Source organism: Macrobrachium rosenbergii, chromosome 49, assembly GCF_040412425.1.
Source record: "Macrobrachium rosenbergii isolate ZJJX-2024 chromosome 49, ASM4041242v1, whole genome shotgun sequence".
Classification (NCBI taxonomy): domain Eukaryota; kingdom Metazoa; phylum Arthropoda; class Malacostraca; order Decapoda; family Palaemonidae; genus Macrobrachium; species Macrobrachium rosenbergii.
In genome coordinates this window covers 12,434,813-12,452,179 of record NC_089789.1, presented here as the reverse complement: position 1 = coordinate 12,452,179, position 17,367 = coordinate 12,434,813, and the positions used below count along the sequence as shown (strand labels likewise).

The window sequence follows — 17,367 nt, the reverse complement described above, 5'->3', positions numbered from 1 at the left end:
GTCTTTGTAGATCAAGAAAGCCTTTGGCCTGGAGAGCTTGAATGATTGTCAAAGAGTTCTGTTACCTCAAGAGAGGCTTAGGCTGAGCTGAATTTACACAGTGGTCAAAGAGTCATTGTAGCTCAAGAGGGCCTTTGGCCTGGAAAGCTTTAATGGTGGTCAGAATTGTTTGCCAATTCAACTGGACATTTGGCCTAGAGAGCTTGAATGGTTGTCAAAGAGTCATTGTAGCTAAAGAGAGAGTTTGGTATTGGTTGGCAAAGAGTCTTGTAGCTCACGAGAACCTTTGGCCTAGAGAGCTTGAATGGTGGTCAATGAGTCATTTTAGTTTAAGAGAACCATTGGCCTAGAGAGCTTGAATGGTGGTCAAAGAGTCATGTTACCTCAAGAGAGCTTTGAGCCTAGCTGAATTTACATAATGGTCAATGAGTCATTGTAGCTCAAGAGAGCCTTTGGCCTAGAGAGCTTGAATGTTGTTCAAAGAGTCATTGTAGCTCAAGAAGGCCTTTGGCCTGGAGAACTTAAATGGTTGTCAGAGTCTTTGTAGCTCAAGAGAGCCTTTGACCAGGAGAACTTGGAAAGGATTTAAAGTCATGGTAGCTCCAAAGAGCCTTTGGTTTTTTAATATTTATGACAGAGGAAGACTTACAACGTCAGTTTGTTTACTTATCATGAAACTGGTTAACATTTTCTTTAGTTATTCACGTATCCTAAAGACAGAGCATTTTATAGTTTTATTTATGTCACATTTAAAGTTATGTTTAATCTATTAAAAAGTGAGAATGGAATGAAAGATTAAATAAATTGCTACTTTTGGAAATACATTGGAAAATATAAGTTTTGATAGTATAGTAATTTTCCTTCATATTGTACAATAATGTAAATACATTTTTTTCATGTTTATTATACTAATACTGTTTGAAGAAACTTTATTATAAAATACTCTTTCCTAGAACAAATACTAAGTAATGAACTCCACCAATGAACCTTCCTTATTTTTTCCCCTTTTTTGAAAATAGGAATTAGTAAATTCTTTCATGCGTAAATTAATTTGCATTTTCATTGCCTTACGATTTCATGATAGTCTCTGATTCCTGATTTGTCTTGTCCTCTCGACTTTTTGGAACTAATTACTTTGTAATCTCTCTAATTTCCTTACTTCACCTGGTCATGTCAAGATCTCTTTAATTCCCCATTTCTCTGTTGTACATTTCTTGCTACACCTTAACATATTCTGATCATCTCTGATTCCATATTTATCAAATGTGCTTTCACCTCATTCTTCATTCCTATTTTCTCGTTAACACTCTCCCCAGTTTACTTCATCGTTTCTCGATAACGTCTGATTCCCTTATATTCTCCTCATACCCAAAATAAGAACTTCACCTCATTCTTCATTCCTAATCTCTCGTAAACACTCCCTAATTTACTTCATGATCACGTTTGATTCCCCTATATCCTCTCTTACCCAAACAGGAACTTCACCTCACTCTTTATTCCTAATCTCTCGTAAACACTATCCCTAATTTATTTCATGATCACGTTTGATTCCCTTATATTACTCTCATAACCAAAATAGGAACTTCACCTCATCCTTCATTCCTGATCTCTCGTAAACTCTCTCCCTAATTTACTTCATCGTTTCTTGATCACGTCTGATTCCCTTATGTTCCATTCATACCCAAAATAGGAACTTAACCTCATTCTTCATTCCTAATCTCTCGTAAACACACTCCACAACTCACCTTACCGTTTCATAATCGCTCCTGATTGATCCTCTCATATTCCGCCTCTCTTACCCAAAACAGGAGCAAGGACGGAGACATCCTGGAGGCGAGCGAGAAGATCAAGATCGAGATGAAGAAGACCTCCTACTGCGAGGCCACCATCTCCCTCACCCTTGTCGACGCCTCCTCCATCGAGTCAGGGCAGTACAGACTCAAGTTCAGCAACGAACTCAACGCCACCAGCGTCGAGACGGCTCTCATCATCAGGCGTGAGTATCATGAACACAGAAGGGCCTTGCATCGGATGGACCATGCGAGGTGCAGCCTCTCTCCAGCTTCTCCCAGATCAAACGAGCTGAATATAAGGCACAAGGGAATAGAGGAGGTTATGTGCGATGGCAGGTTTGAAAGGGCAGTGAAAGCAGCAGCTTCCGGGGGTGGTTGGCTTAGGTATTGATGTGTAAGATTACGACTCTGCATTTTCGTAGCAGACCTTGAAGGTAACGAGGACAGAGATGGGATGATATTGATGTCTTGGTTCAACTGTGAGTGTGTTTCTGTTTCTGTGTGTGTGTGCGTGTGTGTGTGTATGTGTGTGTGTGTGTGTGTGAGAGAGAGAGAGAGAGAGAGAGAGAGAGAGAGAGAGAGAGAGAGAGAGAGAGAGAGAGAGAGAGAGAGAGAGAGAGAGAGAGTAGAAAACATTTGTTTCTTTATTTAATTGTGTTTGTGTTTACGTGCACGTAAGTAGTATATATATATATATATATATATATATATATATATATATATATATATATATATATATATATATATATATATATATATATATATATATGTGTGTGTGTGTGTGTGTGTGTGTGTGTGTGTGTGTGTGTGTGTGTGTGTAAGTGTGCAGGGAAGAGAGAGAGAGAGAGAGAGAGATAGAGAATTTATAGGGATAAATAAATGACTGCCATTTTAGCTTAACTTTATTGGAAATTCATCTCAAGAACGTTGGTAAACTTTCAAATAATGTGTGAATAGAAAATATCGTGGAATATATTCACTCAATCGAATGATTTGCAGATATCCTATGGATATCTGCCTTTTTAAAAAGAAAAAAAATAAACAGCCTAAGCTTTCATTAAACTCAGGGATACTGTAAACTATCTTTCGATGCGTATTTGGTATCTAATATTTTTTTTATCCATTTTCCCCGTGATGTATCAAAGTACTTTACAAATTTTATGTTAAAATGCCACTTCAGTGTTGCCAGGTTTTTGTAGACAATTTCATTTAGATATCTCTTGTTAACAATATAACTCTCCTGTTATGTTTTTCGCAATTAAACTGTCGTCCTCCAGTCAGTGAAATCTGTTTTGCTCATTCCAGTCGGGTGTATAAGTTTTTGTTGACATTTTAAAACAGGTACTTTCTCAGCTGCACTATAATTTTCCTGATACGTTTCTTTATAGCAGTTAAACTTCCGAACTCCATTCAGTTGAATCTCCCGTAAGGGGGTAGGGCCGTCATTGCACCTCATATGGTGCGCTGTGAGCATTACTTAAGGATCTTTCCAGAGTCCCTTTGGCTCCTAACTGCAACCTCTTCCATTCCTTTTACTGTACCTCCGTTCATATTCTCTTCCTTCCAGCAGACCTTCCTTTCCCCTAACAGTTGTTTCACAGTGCAACTGCAAAAGGTTTTCCTCCTGTTACACCTTTCAGACCTTCGCACTGTCAATTTCTCTTTCAGTGCTGAATGACCTCATAGGTCCCAGCGCTTGGCCTTTGACCTGAATTCTATATTCAGTGGAATCTGTTTTGCTCATTCCAGGCTGTTACATAAGTTTTACATGTTATGTAAGTTTTATTTCCTTCCCTTTTCCAGCCGAGCGTAGGAAGCCCAAGGTCACGAAGAAACCCAGCGACCTGGAAATCATGGAAAAGAAGCAGGGTATCTTCCACGCCAAGATCACTGGATTCCCCAAACCAGAGATCAAATGGTAAGTTTATAAAAAAAATTTCAGTTAATTGGACGTTATTTCATGCTGTTGGACACGTTTCCAGGTTTTTTTTTGTTTTATTGTATCCTTATTTCTTTTTTAAATATCACAGAAACGAGTGCTTGAATACTGTTGTTTCCTAGAGTGTAGAGCTGGGATTCGTGGTCCTGAATGTTTTAGCAATTACTGGAGTGACTTCAGTTCAGGAATATTTTCAAATGACAGTTACTGATGAGCCTTTGTATAAAGAGAAGGCCAACAAGAGAATAGTTACGTAAACAAAATGTAACTGCAAAATAAGCCTTGTTCAGTAGTAAATAAATATTCTTATTCTTCATCCCAAGGATCATAGAATGCTTCATAAATCTAAAAGAGAATTACAACATCACTCTTGTAGACTAGTCTATTCTTTGAAAATGACGGTAAATATCCGCAGCCGATATCATTTTGACCAATGGTAGGTGCTGTGCAAGAACTTCGGCCAATCACGACTAGGAACAGTGATATCGAATGCTGATATTTACCGCCAGCTCTAAAAAAACGACTGTAAATTTAGATTTCTCTACTTTTAACCATCAAATGTACTTTTTCTATCCCTGAAGACTTCCCCAAGACTAATCAGGTCATCCCATATCCTTTCAGGATGAAGGAAGGACGTCAAGTATACCCTACAGACATCATCGACATGGGTGTCACTGCAGAAGGTCTCTACTACCTTGAGTTCCGCCACGTGTCCACAGAGGACGTGGGAAGGTATACTGTTTATGCTGTCAACGACGAGGGACAGTGCGAGGCAGAGTGCAGCCTTAATGTTGTTCGTAAGTACTCTATTTTTTTCTGTTTTCATTGTTTGTAAGTAAAAGTATGAGTTTTCTTAAAACAATAATTAAAACGTTAATGTCATGGTAATATATTTATTGGTGAGGAAATCCACAATGGTGTAAATGTAAATGTATATCTATATTTATATTTCTAATATATATTTACACTTACACCATTGTGGATTTTTTCACCATTTTATTAACTCATGCCATTATGAGATTTTTTTTAATAAATATGTTTACTGATAATTATGATAAGGTCAGCACTTTTTCACTTGTGTTCTAGATAATACTGTTTATAATATATTTTATTAAATAATACTTCAAACAGCAAGCTACATCATGTATCACACTATCTGTAAGATATTGTCTTAACTGATCTTAAAACAACATAAGAAATAATTTGTAATATAGTAAAAACTGAAGTTCTTATAAGACATTCTATCGAATACGGCTTAAGACAGCATTTTAAGTAATGTCCCTTTAAGACAGTAATCCATATTTTCTGTTGGAAACTGAAAATATAAGCCTTCATGAATGCTGGCAATATTGTAAGAGCAAAATTATTAATTCAATAAATGTTGATATTTTTCTTTTTCTCAATGATTATCTTTTGGCGTTGATTCATTGATCTACATCTCCGTTTCACAGCTCCTCCTTCCAAGCCCGAGTTCATCCAGAGCCTCAAGGCAAGCAAGGTCATCATGGGATACCCAGTCAGGCTGGAGGTCCAGCTGGGTGGCTACCCTGTGCCCGAGGTTCAGTGGTGAGTAGATTCTTCTTGTGAACTGTTCTTTTCTCTCTTGTTTTCTTACATACTTCCTTCCTTCCCTTCTTTCTTTATTTCTTTCTGTTTGTCTGTATTCATTCTTTCTTTCTTCCTGTCTTTCTTTCTCGCTTTCTTTCTTTATTTCTTTCTGTTTGTATTTCATTCTTTCTTCCTTGCATTCTGTCTGTTTGCCTTTATTTCATTCTTTCTTCCTTGCATTCTGTCTGTTTGCCTTTATTTCATTCTTTCTTTCTTCCTTCCTGTCCTTTTTCTCTCTTTCTTTCTTTCTTTCTTTCTTTCTTTCTTTCTTTCTTTCTTTCTTTCTTTCTTTCTTTCTTTCTTCCCTTCCAGAAATCTTAGCTGATGGACAGAATCAACAGACTTTAATAAACCGAAAAGGGTCCCAGAGGGAAATCATCCTGCAGATAGAGACCAGATATAGGACAGGGTGATAAATAAATAAATAAATAAATGAATAAATATGAGGGAACAGAAAATAAAACCGATACATCTGAATTCAGGAGGCGTCACCAGAAAGCAGGAATGGATTTTCTTCTCGCTTAATACAGATGGGGGAGCTGAGTTCGCATTTTTATTGATGTTATTTACTCTGAGAGAAGAAATCTTCCTTTTTTTCTCAGGAGGCGAATTTTTATTAATTCAAGAGGGCAAAATGATTAACATTATCCATGTTCTCCTGTCTGTTATAACTGGTTTACCGATCCAGCCAGTTTGATGTTGCAAACTACTGACAGTGTGAAATGTAAATTATTCTGCCCTACTTAATTTGTTTAGGATTTTGTTATGGGTAAAAGGGGAATTCATTACCTGTAGAATGTCTGTACCACACTGTAAAAATAAATATGAGGATACACTTTATGCGTATATATGGGCATGTACAGTATCTCTTCATATCTATTAAATGAAAACTGTATTCTTTATAGACTTATTTTCACGCCAGCTACAATTTTTAGTAGATCCAAATCATCCAGTTAGCCATTTAAACCAGTCAATTTGCAAGATCTTCTAATGACTCTCAACAAATCACCTCACAATCTAAATATCCTACACATCATATCCCCAATAATTCTACCAAATTACCTCACATTCTGAACATCCATCACATATATCTCCAATAATTTTACCTCGAGATCTTTCTAAGTCGAAGTGCACACATTTACTCAACCCTTTCCGTAACAAATCCTCAGAACTCTTTCGCCATCCTGCAGGTTGAAGGATGGAAAGCCAATCCAGATCGATGGCACTCATTACAAGCAGATCGTTGAACCAGACGGCACTGTTATCCTGCAGATCGACAAGGCCACTGAGGGAGACATGGGCGAGATCACTTGCGTGGCCAAGAATCCGGAGGGTGATGTCTCCTCTTCCGCCAAGCTTGCAGTGTTGGGTAAGGAAGGACGCTTTTGCGGTAAACGTTTTATTTTTATGTGAATTTTTATGGGAGGGATTTCAGTTTGGGTAAAACACGAACGTTTTTGTGATAAAGGTTTGATTTTTCTTTGAATTTTTAATGGAGGGATTTCAGTTTGGGTAAAACACGAACGTTTTTGTGGTAAACGTTTTATTTTTATGTGTATTTTTACTGGAGGGATTTCAGTTTGGGTAAAACATAAACGTTTTTGTGGTAAAGGTTTTATTTTTCTTTGAATTTTTAATGGAGGGATTTCAGTTTTGGATAAGGAATGAACATTTTTGTGATAAACATCTACGTTTTCTTTGAATTTTTATGGGGAAGGGATTTCAGTTTGGGTAAAACATAAACGTTTTTGTGGTAAAGGTTTTATTTTTCTTTGAACTTTTAATGGACGGATTTCAGTTTTGGGTAAGGAATGAACATTTTTGTGATAAACATCTACGTTTTCTTTGAATTTTTATGGGGAAGGGATTTCAGTTTGGGTAAAACATAAACGTTTTTGTGATAAAGGTTTTATTTTTCTTTGAATTTTTATGGGAGGGATTTCAGTTTTGGGTAAGGAATGAACGTTTTTGTGGTAAACGTTTGATTTTCTGTGAATTTTCATGGGAGGGATTTCAGTTTTAGGTAAGGAATGAACGTTTTTGTGATAAACGTTTTATTTTCTGTGAATTTTTATGGGCAGTGGGATGGGGCGGCTTGCAGTTTTGGGTGAGGATGGATATTTTTGTGATAAACGTTTGATTTTTCTGTGAATTTTTATGGGTAAGGGGATGAGAGGGTGGGGGGGGGGAGGCTTGCAATTTTGGGTAAGGTATGAACGTTTTTGTGGTAAACGTTTTATTTTTCTGTATATTTTTATGGACTAGGGGTTTGAAGTTTTAGGTAAAAACTGAACGTGTCTTTGATAAAAGTTGCATTTTTCTATGAATTTTTAATGTCGGAGACTTCCAGTTTTGCATAAGGCATAAACCTTTCTGTGATAAACGTTTAGTTTATCTTGGAATTTTTTGGGGGGAGGAGTTACTTGCGGGGTTGAATTTTAATGAATGTGAAAAATTAAAAGAGATATTGTCAGGTAGGTAGTTGTTGTTTTACTGATTACTTTCTTACTCTGTTTTAGTAAATTGAATTATGATATACTCTAGATATACTTTTCAGATAATCTAGTTCATTTTCTACAATTTCAGAATAGTGTAAACGGAATCTATGAAAAGTTTTAGTACATTTTCATTTAACTCATTTGTTTACTCAACAAATTCATAATTACCTTCAAGTTGAAATGAATTATTCGACCCCACAAAAATTTAATGAAAAAAATTTTTCTTATCCTCCACAGGATTCCAGAGGGGAGAAGGATACCCAGACGGTCCTGCCAAGTTCTCTGAGGGCCTGAGAGACATGACCTACGACGAGGGCAAGAACATCCGCCTGCCAGTGGGTATCAGAGGTGGCCCCGTGCCCAACATGAAGTGGTACAAGGATGGAGAGGAAATCAAGCTGGATGATCGTGTCTTCTTCACCTATGATGGAGACAGGGTGAGGAGAGATTTTAGTGTGACAGATTTAGGGACTTTGACTTGATATAATTAGGGATAAGATCTCACTGAATTTATTTATGGGTCTTTAAATGGCTATCACAGTTTACTGAAGATTGTTTGAATGCAAGTGCCGAAACGTTAATTTTTTGTTGTGACTTTTCTCAGAGAGCCATATTGTTCATAGAACGTAACGGGAAAAGATACATCCATTTATTTATAACAGAATTCTTGATAAATCCAACTTATTTTTATGAAAGATTACCTTGGAAAATAATAAAAGAATATTATATGACCACTCTGCTGATCTAGAAACGAGCAAATATAACTTATTTTTACGAAAGAATACCTTACAAAATAATAGGATTATATTCTATAATCATTCAACTAACATTAAAATGTTTTTTTAATAACTGCTGAATTTGAAATACGAAAAAGAATAAAGTAAAACATTAATCAAACGGCTCCTATATTTCAGCCACAAGGCTTCAGGCACAGTTTTAGCCATAAACCAGACGCTCTCCCATATAAATTCGTGTTCTCGTACAAAAGAAACTTCGCCTTTGAAAATGGATTCCCGCATAAAATCCATTTTTGTATATTGCCATCGTTTCAACGAATAGGATAAGTTCTCTTTGTTATGTACGAGTTAATTAGGATTCTTTCGTACTGAACATCCTATTGAACTAGAAACTGCTTTTGATATATGAGAGGCTTGTTACCAAAGACAGCCTTTTCTTGTAGTTTAATAATCAACTGAGAATAGTCTTTTCTTGTGACATAGTTTTCATATAAGAGTTATTTCACAGAATAACTTGCTCTGGAAGTTATTCTGTGAAATAACTCTTATATGAAAACTATGTCACAAGAAAAGACTATATAACGAGTTCCCTCTATAAGCGGTGAAATATTTTGTTGACAGATAAGTAATAAGCTTTTTACTAGGAACTCTTTATGATCTCTTTAGTGAGCTGTCAGTTGTACCAGAGGAAGAACAAATCTTCTTTAGGTTGGAATATAACTCGAATTTTAGGACTGTCATTCTGACATTTTAAGTTAATGAGACTCCCGCCCCCCAAGCATCAATATATATATATATATATATATATATATATATATGTATGTATATATGTATGTATGTATATATATATATATATATATATATATATATATATATATATATATATATATATATATATGTATGTATATATGTATGTGAGTGTGTGTATATATACATATATATATATATATATATATATATATATATATATATATATATATATATATATTTATTTGTATGTGTGTGGGTAGAGTAAGTGAAAGTAAATCCATTATTTATTAGACTTTGATTGCCAGTAACCCTTAATAATTGATGTATTTTTATTTTCGAGTTTTCCTATATTAAAAATGTTTTTCAGAAGACCCGTTATGCTGTTATCTGAATGGTGAAACTTATTTATTGCTAAAATGATTAAATTAAGACCTTTAGTGAATTAGAATTAGAGATTTTATGACTATTCTTATACTTTCTCTCTCTCTCTCTCTCTCTCTCTTATTTCTCTCTCTCTCTCTCTCTCTCTCTCTCTCTTCCCAGATTTTCATATTACACATCCTTTAAAGATTCTCTCTCTCTCTCTCTCTCTCTCTCTCTCTCTCTCTCTCTCTCTCTCTCTCTCAGCTCCTTTAAAGGTATTAGTCTCATAGTCAAAAAAGGACAAGGAAAAAAAAATACTTCAGAAGGAACCCTCCTCAGTTTACTTATCATTACTCGATCGCCTGTGATCCTTCACGCCAATTAGCCTTCACAAGTGGGGATCCTTCAGATGCACTTATTGTGGTTATTAGGTCCTACGGTCCTCTCCCGAAGTCATACCAATTCATTCCAGTAGATCTTATTAAAGGTGTATGATGACAAGACGTAGGCGGGATTGAATACCTTGATTTGTTCATCACGGTTGATATGTAGTGCATATGTATATATAAACATGGTAAGTATGTATGTATGTATGTATATATGTATGAATATGTGTGTATACATATGTATGTACACACACACACATATATATAATATATATACATATACATATACATATAAATATATGAATATTTGTGACCTTTGGGCAAAATTTCTGAAATAAAAATAATGAATTTGCTGTTGAATAATCTAGTACCATAGTTAGGTTATTTAAAACTCTAATAAAAGTGAAGCTTTCATACATAATCATACATAATCATACTTAGTAGTGGATGGTGGCCTATCATTAAGGCATCTAGGATAGATAACTTACAATTTCCATTCCAGTGATATAAGGTTTTAATGACTTTCAATACTGTTCTTTATTTTCAGAATGAGGTATACCTTCACATATTGGGAAATAAGTACAATTATTCAATAAGAAACGATTTTGTCTGTTTATAAGTCATAATACTTGAATGACACTTTCATAGTTCCATTATTTTTCTATTTGTCTTTGTTTTGTTTGACCTAAGTGGATTACCATTGCAGGAGTTAAGAAAATAGTATTAGACTGTATTGCTGATATATTTTTTTTTTCAGTAGTTATAGAGATAATTTCGTTACCCTTTGCACAAAACCGAATGGGTTAGGATATATGTTTTTTTTGTGTAAGAGTTCTTATGTACATGTATATTCATGTATATAAACCAAAATATATTCTTAGCTGATATTAGAATATAATAACGGAAAAGAATGAACAAAATTCATATAAGACATTTGCATACAGTAGTAGAGACTAATTTGGCTGAGTATTACTTTGTATTAAATTGTATAAATCATATAGGCTGTATAGATTGTATAAATTTTGATTTTGTTTGCTCCTAACAAATAGTTTAGTTCTTCACTTGGTTTTTGTTTCATTTTTTACTTTTATTTTTATTTGGCAGAACTAATGAGAATATTATTTACTAAAAGGCCTACCTGGAACGCTTCTTCTTAATTTTAGTATTCAGAAACTTTAATTTTTTTTCTTTATTTCAGTAACGTAATTCCTTAATATCCTCATTCAAATGGCTCCACTTCATTATTATTAAAATTTATTAATTTTAAAATTAACGCTGCTTTATTTCTTAATATATTTATTTTTTTGCCTATAACCTAATATTAACAAATAAATCTCCCGGTACACTTACTACAAATAACTGACTTTAATAAATTTAATTTTGCTAATTATGGAAGCCTGCACACAAGAGTGAAATTTTTACTGGCTTGCAAAAGACCCAAGTCTAATTGTAGTTCCATTCAGAGAAGAATATTTTATTTTGAAAGTCTAATTTTATTTCTTGTTTATTACTCACTTTCCAAAACGTAAAGTATATATTATGCGTACTCACGGGCTTTCACTTTTGTGTGTAGATCACACAGCTCTCAGACTTATATAAGTAAAATCTGTCATATCATCTACCGATTTATGATTAAAAACTAACACCTGAGCATTTTGATATGCCTAAGGAACAGGTAATAGGCACCTTTAATACGCCCTATTAAAGATTTAAAATCCAATCTCACCAAAGTCCCTCCCCAAATTTTTCCCCTCCCTTCATATATATAAAAAACTCAGGGAAATCTGTTAAGTGCTCGTATAGGAAGAGAATAATTCAGATTACCTCTCTTTCTCATAGGCCTACTTGGAAATCCGCCCATGCAAGGGCTCAGACGCCGGCAAGTATAAGTGTGTCATCCAGAACGACAAGGGCTCCGACGAAACTGAATGTGAGGTGTCCATCAGGAAGTGCTTCGAGGCTCCCTTCTTCACCAGCACCTTCCCCAACCAGGCTAAGGTAAGCAACGGGTAGCTCCTTGCAGAGCTTCATACAAGCGTCAAAAGTTTGCCTGTAGCCCTCTACTGGGTTGCTCTGAGAGCAAGAGTCCTTGTTGGTGGAACGGGTGGCTCCCTGCCCAACTAAAGTCGTCAAAAGTCTGTTTGTAACCTTAATATGGATTGCTCTGGGAGCAAGAGTTCGTTTCAATGGAACTGGTTACTCCCTACCCAACTACAGGCACCAAAAGTTTGCATGAAACCTTCTGACGGGTTGCTCTGGAACAGGTGACTCCTTGCCCAGCTGCAGACGCCCGAAGTTTCAGTAGCCTTCTGATAGGGTGTTCTGGCAGCAAGAGCTCGTTTCAGTGGAACGGGTGGACTACCAGCTAAAGGCATCAGATTTGCTTGTAGCCTTATAATGAATTGCTCTGGGAGCAAGGGCCCTTGTTAGTTGAACGGGTGGCTCCCTGCCCAGCTAAAGGCGTCAGAAGTTTGTGTGTAGCCTTCTGACAGGTTGCTTTTGTGCAGTGGAGAGGGTGGCTCTCTCCCAAACTGCAGGCGGCAAAAGTTTGCGTGTAGCCTTCTGGTGGTTTACTCTGGGAACACGAGCTCGAGTTGGTGGAACTGGCGGCTCCCTACCCAGCTGAAGGTGTGAGAAGTTCGCGTGTACCTTTCTGACGGGTTGTTCTGGGAGTAAGAGCTCGTTTCAATGGAACCTGTATCTCCCTGCCCAACTAAGGGCGTCAGAAATTTGCATGTAGCCTTCTGATGGGTTGCTTTTAACCAGGAACTTGTTCCAGTGGAACGGGTGGATCCCTACCCAGCTTCAACTGCCAGGAGTTTGCATGTAGATTTATGGTGGGTTACTGTAGGAACAAGATCCATTGCCAGTGGAACGATGGCTTCCTGCTCAGCTTCAAGTGTCAAAAGTTTGCGTGTAGCCTTCTTGCGGGTTGCTCTGGGAGCAAGAGCCTGTTCCAGTGGAATGCTGGTTTAATCTAAAACGAGAAGAAGAACTACAGCAATAACAATGCAGAGAGAGAATTACCAACCTCTTGTCACAGTTCTCAATGCAACGTCTCTCATGCATAGTTACATGTGCACCCTAAATACTTATTTTCATACAGTTGCGATTTAGAATTGTCAAAACATATTGCATACAAATACACACATTTTGAAGGAAATAAATAACAGGAAAGGCAACATCTGCCTTCCTGATATTCATCTTAAATTCTGGCTCTAAGTCAAAGATAGCTTGGATGAAGGACGAGTACCAGAGATATTAAGACATCAGCTAATCTTTTAAAAACAGGCTGTTCTTAGTATAATTTTTGTTATTTTTATATAGTTTTTTTTTTTTTGATGGTTGTTACAATGGAAATGAAAAAATGGAATTTTCGTAGGAAATGGAAACATAACTGGTTTACTGGGCATTCTTGAACGTATACAAAATATCATTTTAATAACGTATATATATGTATATATATATATATATATATATATATATATATATATATATATATATATATATATATATATATATGCATAAAGATAGATAAATAGGTAGATAGATAGAGAGATAGATAAATGTTCATTGAGAAAACAGAAACAGAATGAACTGATATAAATAACTGCATCATTTCTTCAATTTCTCATCCAGTCCTTTCCAGAATATAATGTTTACCTTCTTCTCCTTCTTCCTTCTTCTTCAACAACCTCAGCTGCCAGGCCGAGAAGTCAAGATGTCGGTCAAAGTCGACGCCGTCCCCAAACCCGATCTAACTTGGTTCTTCAACGGCAAGCCCCTGGAGGCCGATGGAGACAGGATCCGCGTCAGGAGGGACGGCGACGGGCAGACCCTTCTGATCAAGGACTGCACCTACAGCGACTCCGGCAACTACAAGGTCGTGGCCAAGAACAGGGAGGGAGAAGTGGAGCACGAGGCCAGCCTCGAAGTGTCTGACGACGTGTGAGTATCAGATTTGTGTTTCAGTTTTATTTGGATTTATTTCATTCAAATTTTTGACGATTATGGGTCTCCTTTGTTTGTGGGCAATATTTTACTCGAATTCTATAGTTTATCTCTCTCTCTGTCTCTCTGTATTCATCTTTTACATTATCTATTCCATATTCTTGAAAGCTGTTCCATTACACTGTGTCTGGTGACGTGTGAGTATCAGATTCGTATTTCATTGGTATTGGGACTGATTTCATCCACTTATTCACGAATACGGATCTCCTTTCTGTGTCGGCAATGCGTTTTCGTAGATTCTGTACTATATCTCTCTCCCCTGCTCATCTCTGATATATTTATTCCATTTTTCTTTGGACTGATTTAATTCAAATGTGGACTAAAACAGATCTCCTTTATGTGTGGTCAACGTGTTTACGTGAAGGGTTTTGCATACAATTCTTTCATTAGCGATTTCCTTTTTGTTTGGACGATTTTCATTCAAATATGGACGAATGCGGATCTGCAGTATGTTTGGGCAATGTGTTTTCATAAATTCTACATTATATCTGCTTTATATTATTTTACATTTTCTCCTATGTTCAGGAAAGCTGTTCCATACAATTGTTTCACAGAGCAATTTCATTTTTGTTTGGACAGATTTCATTATGAATGAAAACGGATTTCCTCTGTGTGGGCAAGTTGTTTATATAAATTCTACGTTATACATCTATCCATATTCATCTTTTGACATATTTATCCTATATTCTCGAAAGCTATTCCATATAATTGTTTCATAGAGGAATTTGGTTTTTGTTTGGACGGATTTCATTCAGATATGGGCTAAAACGGATCTTCTTTATGTGTGGATAAGGTGTTTGCGTAAATTCTACATTATGTCTGACTCCATCTTCAGCTTTTGACATATTTATCCTAAATTTCCAAAAGCTATTCCATACATTTGTTTCGTAGCGCGGCTGCAAAAGGTTTTCCTCCTGTTACACCGTTAAACTCCTTTTCACTCTTAATCTCCATCATGTGTGGGCAATGTGCCCATATAAATACCATTTATATATCTCTCCCTAGATCAATATCTCCCAAGGTCTTTTGGGGTTCAAAATACCGGTCAGAGAGGCAGACTCTTTGCTACTGTTCGTGATTGTGTATGTAATCAACGGATAGGTTCGCTTGCAAAATGGGTGTTTTAACACACTCAAACAAAGCCACACCAACATCTCCTAAAAACAAACGAAGTGACCTAAGCTTCAACGTCTTTGCTGGGAGAAAGGGAGAAACGATAAATGCTACATCAGGGGTCTTGTCAGGCAGGGCAGCCGATAGAACGGTCAACCAGGCCCAAAGCCAAATAAAAATCTTCAAAAAGAATGCAATTTACTACCCCATACAAAAAATGGGAAAAAGCACTTAAAAAAAGAAGAAGAAAAAAAATGTCCCTATTAGAAAATTCGTCAATTTTAATGACAACAGCACTGGGTAAAAGAGTTGATTAGTCGTAAAAATTTTAATACAAGGCCACTAAAACAGTTTGGTTTTGAAAAGAATAAATTCAGCGTTCAGGCGTAAAAGTATAATCTTGCCAATTCTCTGGGTAAAAGAGTAGAATATTTGCTTAAATTCACTAAAATGATGAAGCTTTCAAAAGTTATGTATGTAATGTTTTGGGCGTAAAAGCATAATCTTGATAATTCTCTGGGTAAAAGAGTTTTAATGCAAGAGCACTCAAACAGTGAGGTTTTCAACCTGAGATTTTAAAAAGAATAAATTCAGTGTTCAGGCGTAAAAGTATAGTCTTGAAAATTCTCTTGGCAAACGAGTAAATTATAAGCTCAAGCGAAGATGCAATGCATTACTATAATAAAACACTTCACATTATCTGCTGAAGATTCATCCGCTTTTTTCTTTTATAATAACTGATCTATATTCTCTGTATTTACTATTACCTTCTGTAACTTCTTTCAAACAAACACCAAATTCTTTGGAAGCTTGAATTTCAAGTCAGTGGCCCATATGGGCTTGTTTCCATATGAATAGTGATTTTATATTCTGAATAATAATAATAATAATAATAATAATAATAATAATAATAATAATAATAATAATAATAATAATAATAATAATAATAATAATAATCTAAATTTTAATATGTGAGCACCTAAAATAACGAGGTTTTCCAAAAAGAGTGAATGCAACGCAACTCAGATATCTTATGAGGCTGATGACTACCTAAAGATCAAAGGGACGGGTCCAAATGCAGCCTAAATAGTTTGTTGAAAGCATAAAAGCACTCTCTGTCTTTCATCTCCAAAAGGGAGTGCATTTGGACAAAGAGAGTTGAACTTAATGATCTTACACTGCTTGTACCATAGGGTGTAATTCTCTGGATCTTCTCAAAATGCAGAAAATTATTTGAAAGTCAATAACATGAGGTAATTTTGCAGTGGTTTCCAAGTGCTTATTTGTGTTAACTAGAATGCCTAATTTATTTTGAAAGATCTTATCAAAATTAGGAGAATCTTAAATAATTACCCTTTACAGTCACTGCCTAATTGGTAAGTATTAATTCAAACTAGAAGCCTGCTCATCATGCCATTCAATGAAATGAAATCGTTCTGGTACTTATGTGAGTGTGTTTACAAGGAAATTTATATAAACACACACATGCCTGACTGCACGAGTTGGTACACATTGTATTCCAAATGTTTAGGAGAATTTTAAATAATTATTCTATAAAGTCAGTTGCTGGTAAATTAGAAAGTATTTATTTTAACTAGAAGCCTTCTCATCTAATACCTTTCAATGAGATGAAATCGTTCTGGTACTTCTATGAGTGTGCTTGCAAGGAAATTCATGTACACACATACATGCCTGACTGCCTGCGTTTATATACGTTATGTTCTCAATTTTTTGTATGCCATCCTCATCTATAAGTCACTGCATTAAATTTCCCTTCATTATGCTTTTACATGTCTACCTAGACTGCATTTACCATCATCAAATGCTTCTTGAAGTCAGGAATACAGAATGTCAATACTCTTGTAGTTTAGTAGATGCTGGGGTCATAGACTTTGGGAGCATTCTACGTCAGCCTTTGAACTCAAGCGTTCTATAGGTTCTGCACGCTCCAAGAGTGAACACAGGTTCTATGCACTGGTTCGGTTTGTACTGAGCTGGCCACGAAACCTGGAACAGATGTAGTATTTTATTTTGATGAAAAATAAAATACTATTCCTCCTTTTTTACAAGTCACAAATGTCAAACTTTGACAGGCATTACATAGACGTAGTATTTACTTTAGTTTTTGTTATCATAGAAATATAATTATGGAAGATAAAGGTATGCATT

General features: G+C 35.8%; 1 protein-coding gene across 1 annotated transcript in view; it reads left to right on the top strand.

The window, feature by feature from the left end:
• LOC136832337 (muscle M-line assembly protein unc-89-like) overlaps window positions 1-17,367 on the top strand; it is a 502,631-nt gene that overhangs the window by 412,591 nt on the left and 72,673 nt on the right. Inside the window, 8 exon segments of the mRNA XM_067093248.1 lie at window positions 1,809-1,996; window positions 3,597-3,711; window positions 4,354-4,529; window positions 5,184-5,298; window positions 6,531-6,709; window positions 8,076-8,275; window positions 11,914-12,072; window positions 13,775-14,022. Of these exon segments, the coding sequence (XP_066949349.1) occupies window positions 1,809-1,996; window positions 3,597-3,711; window positions 4,354-4,529; window positions 5,184-5,298; window positions 6,531-6,709; window positions 8,076-8,275; window positions 11,914-12,072; window positions 13,775-14,022 (1,380 nt within the window).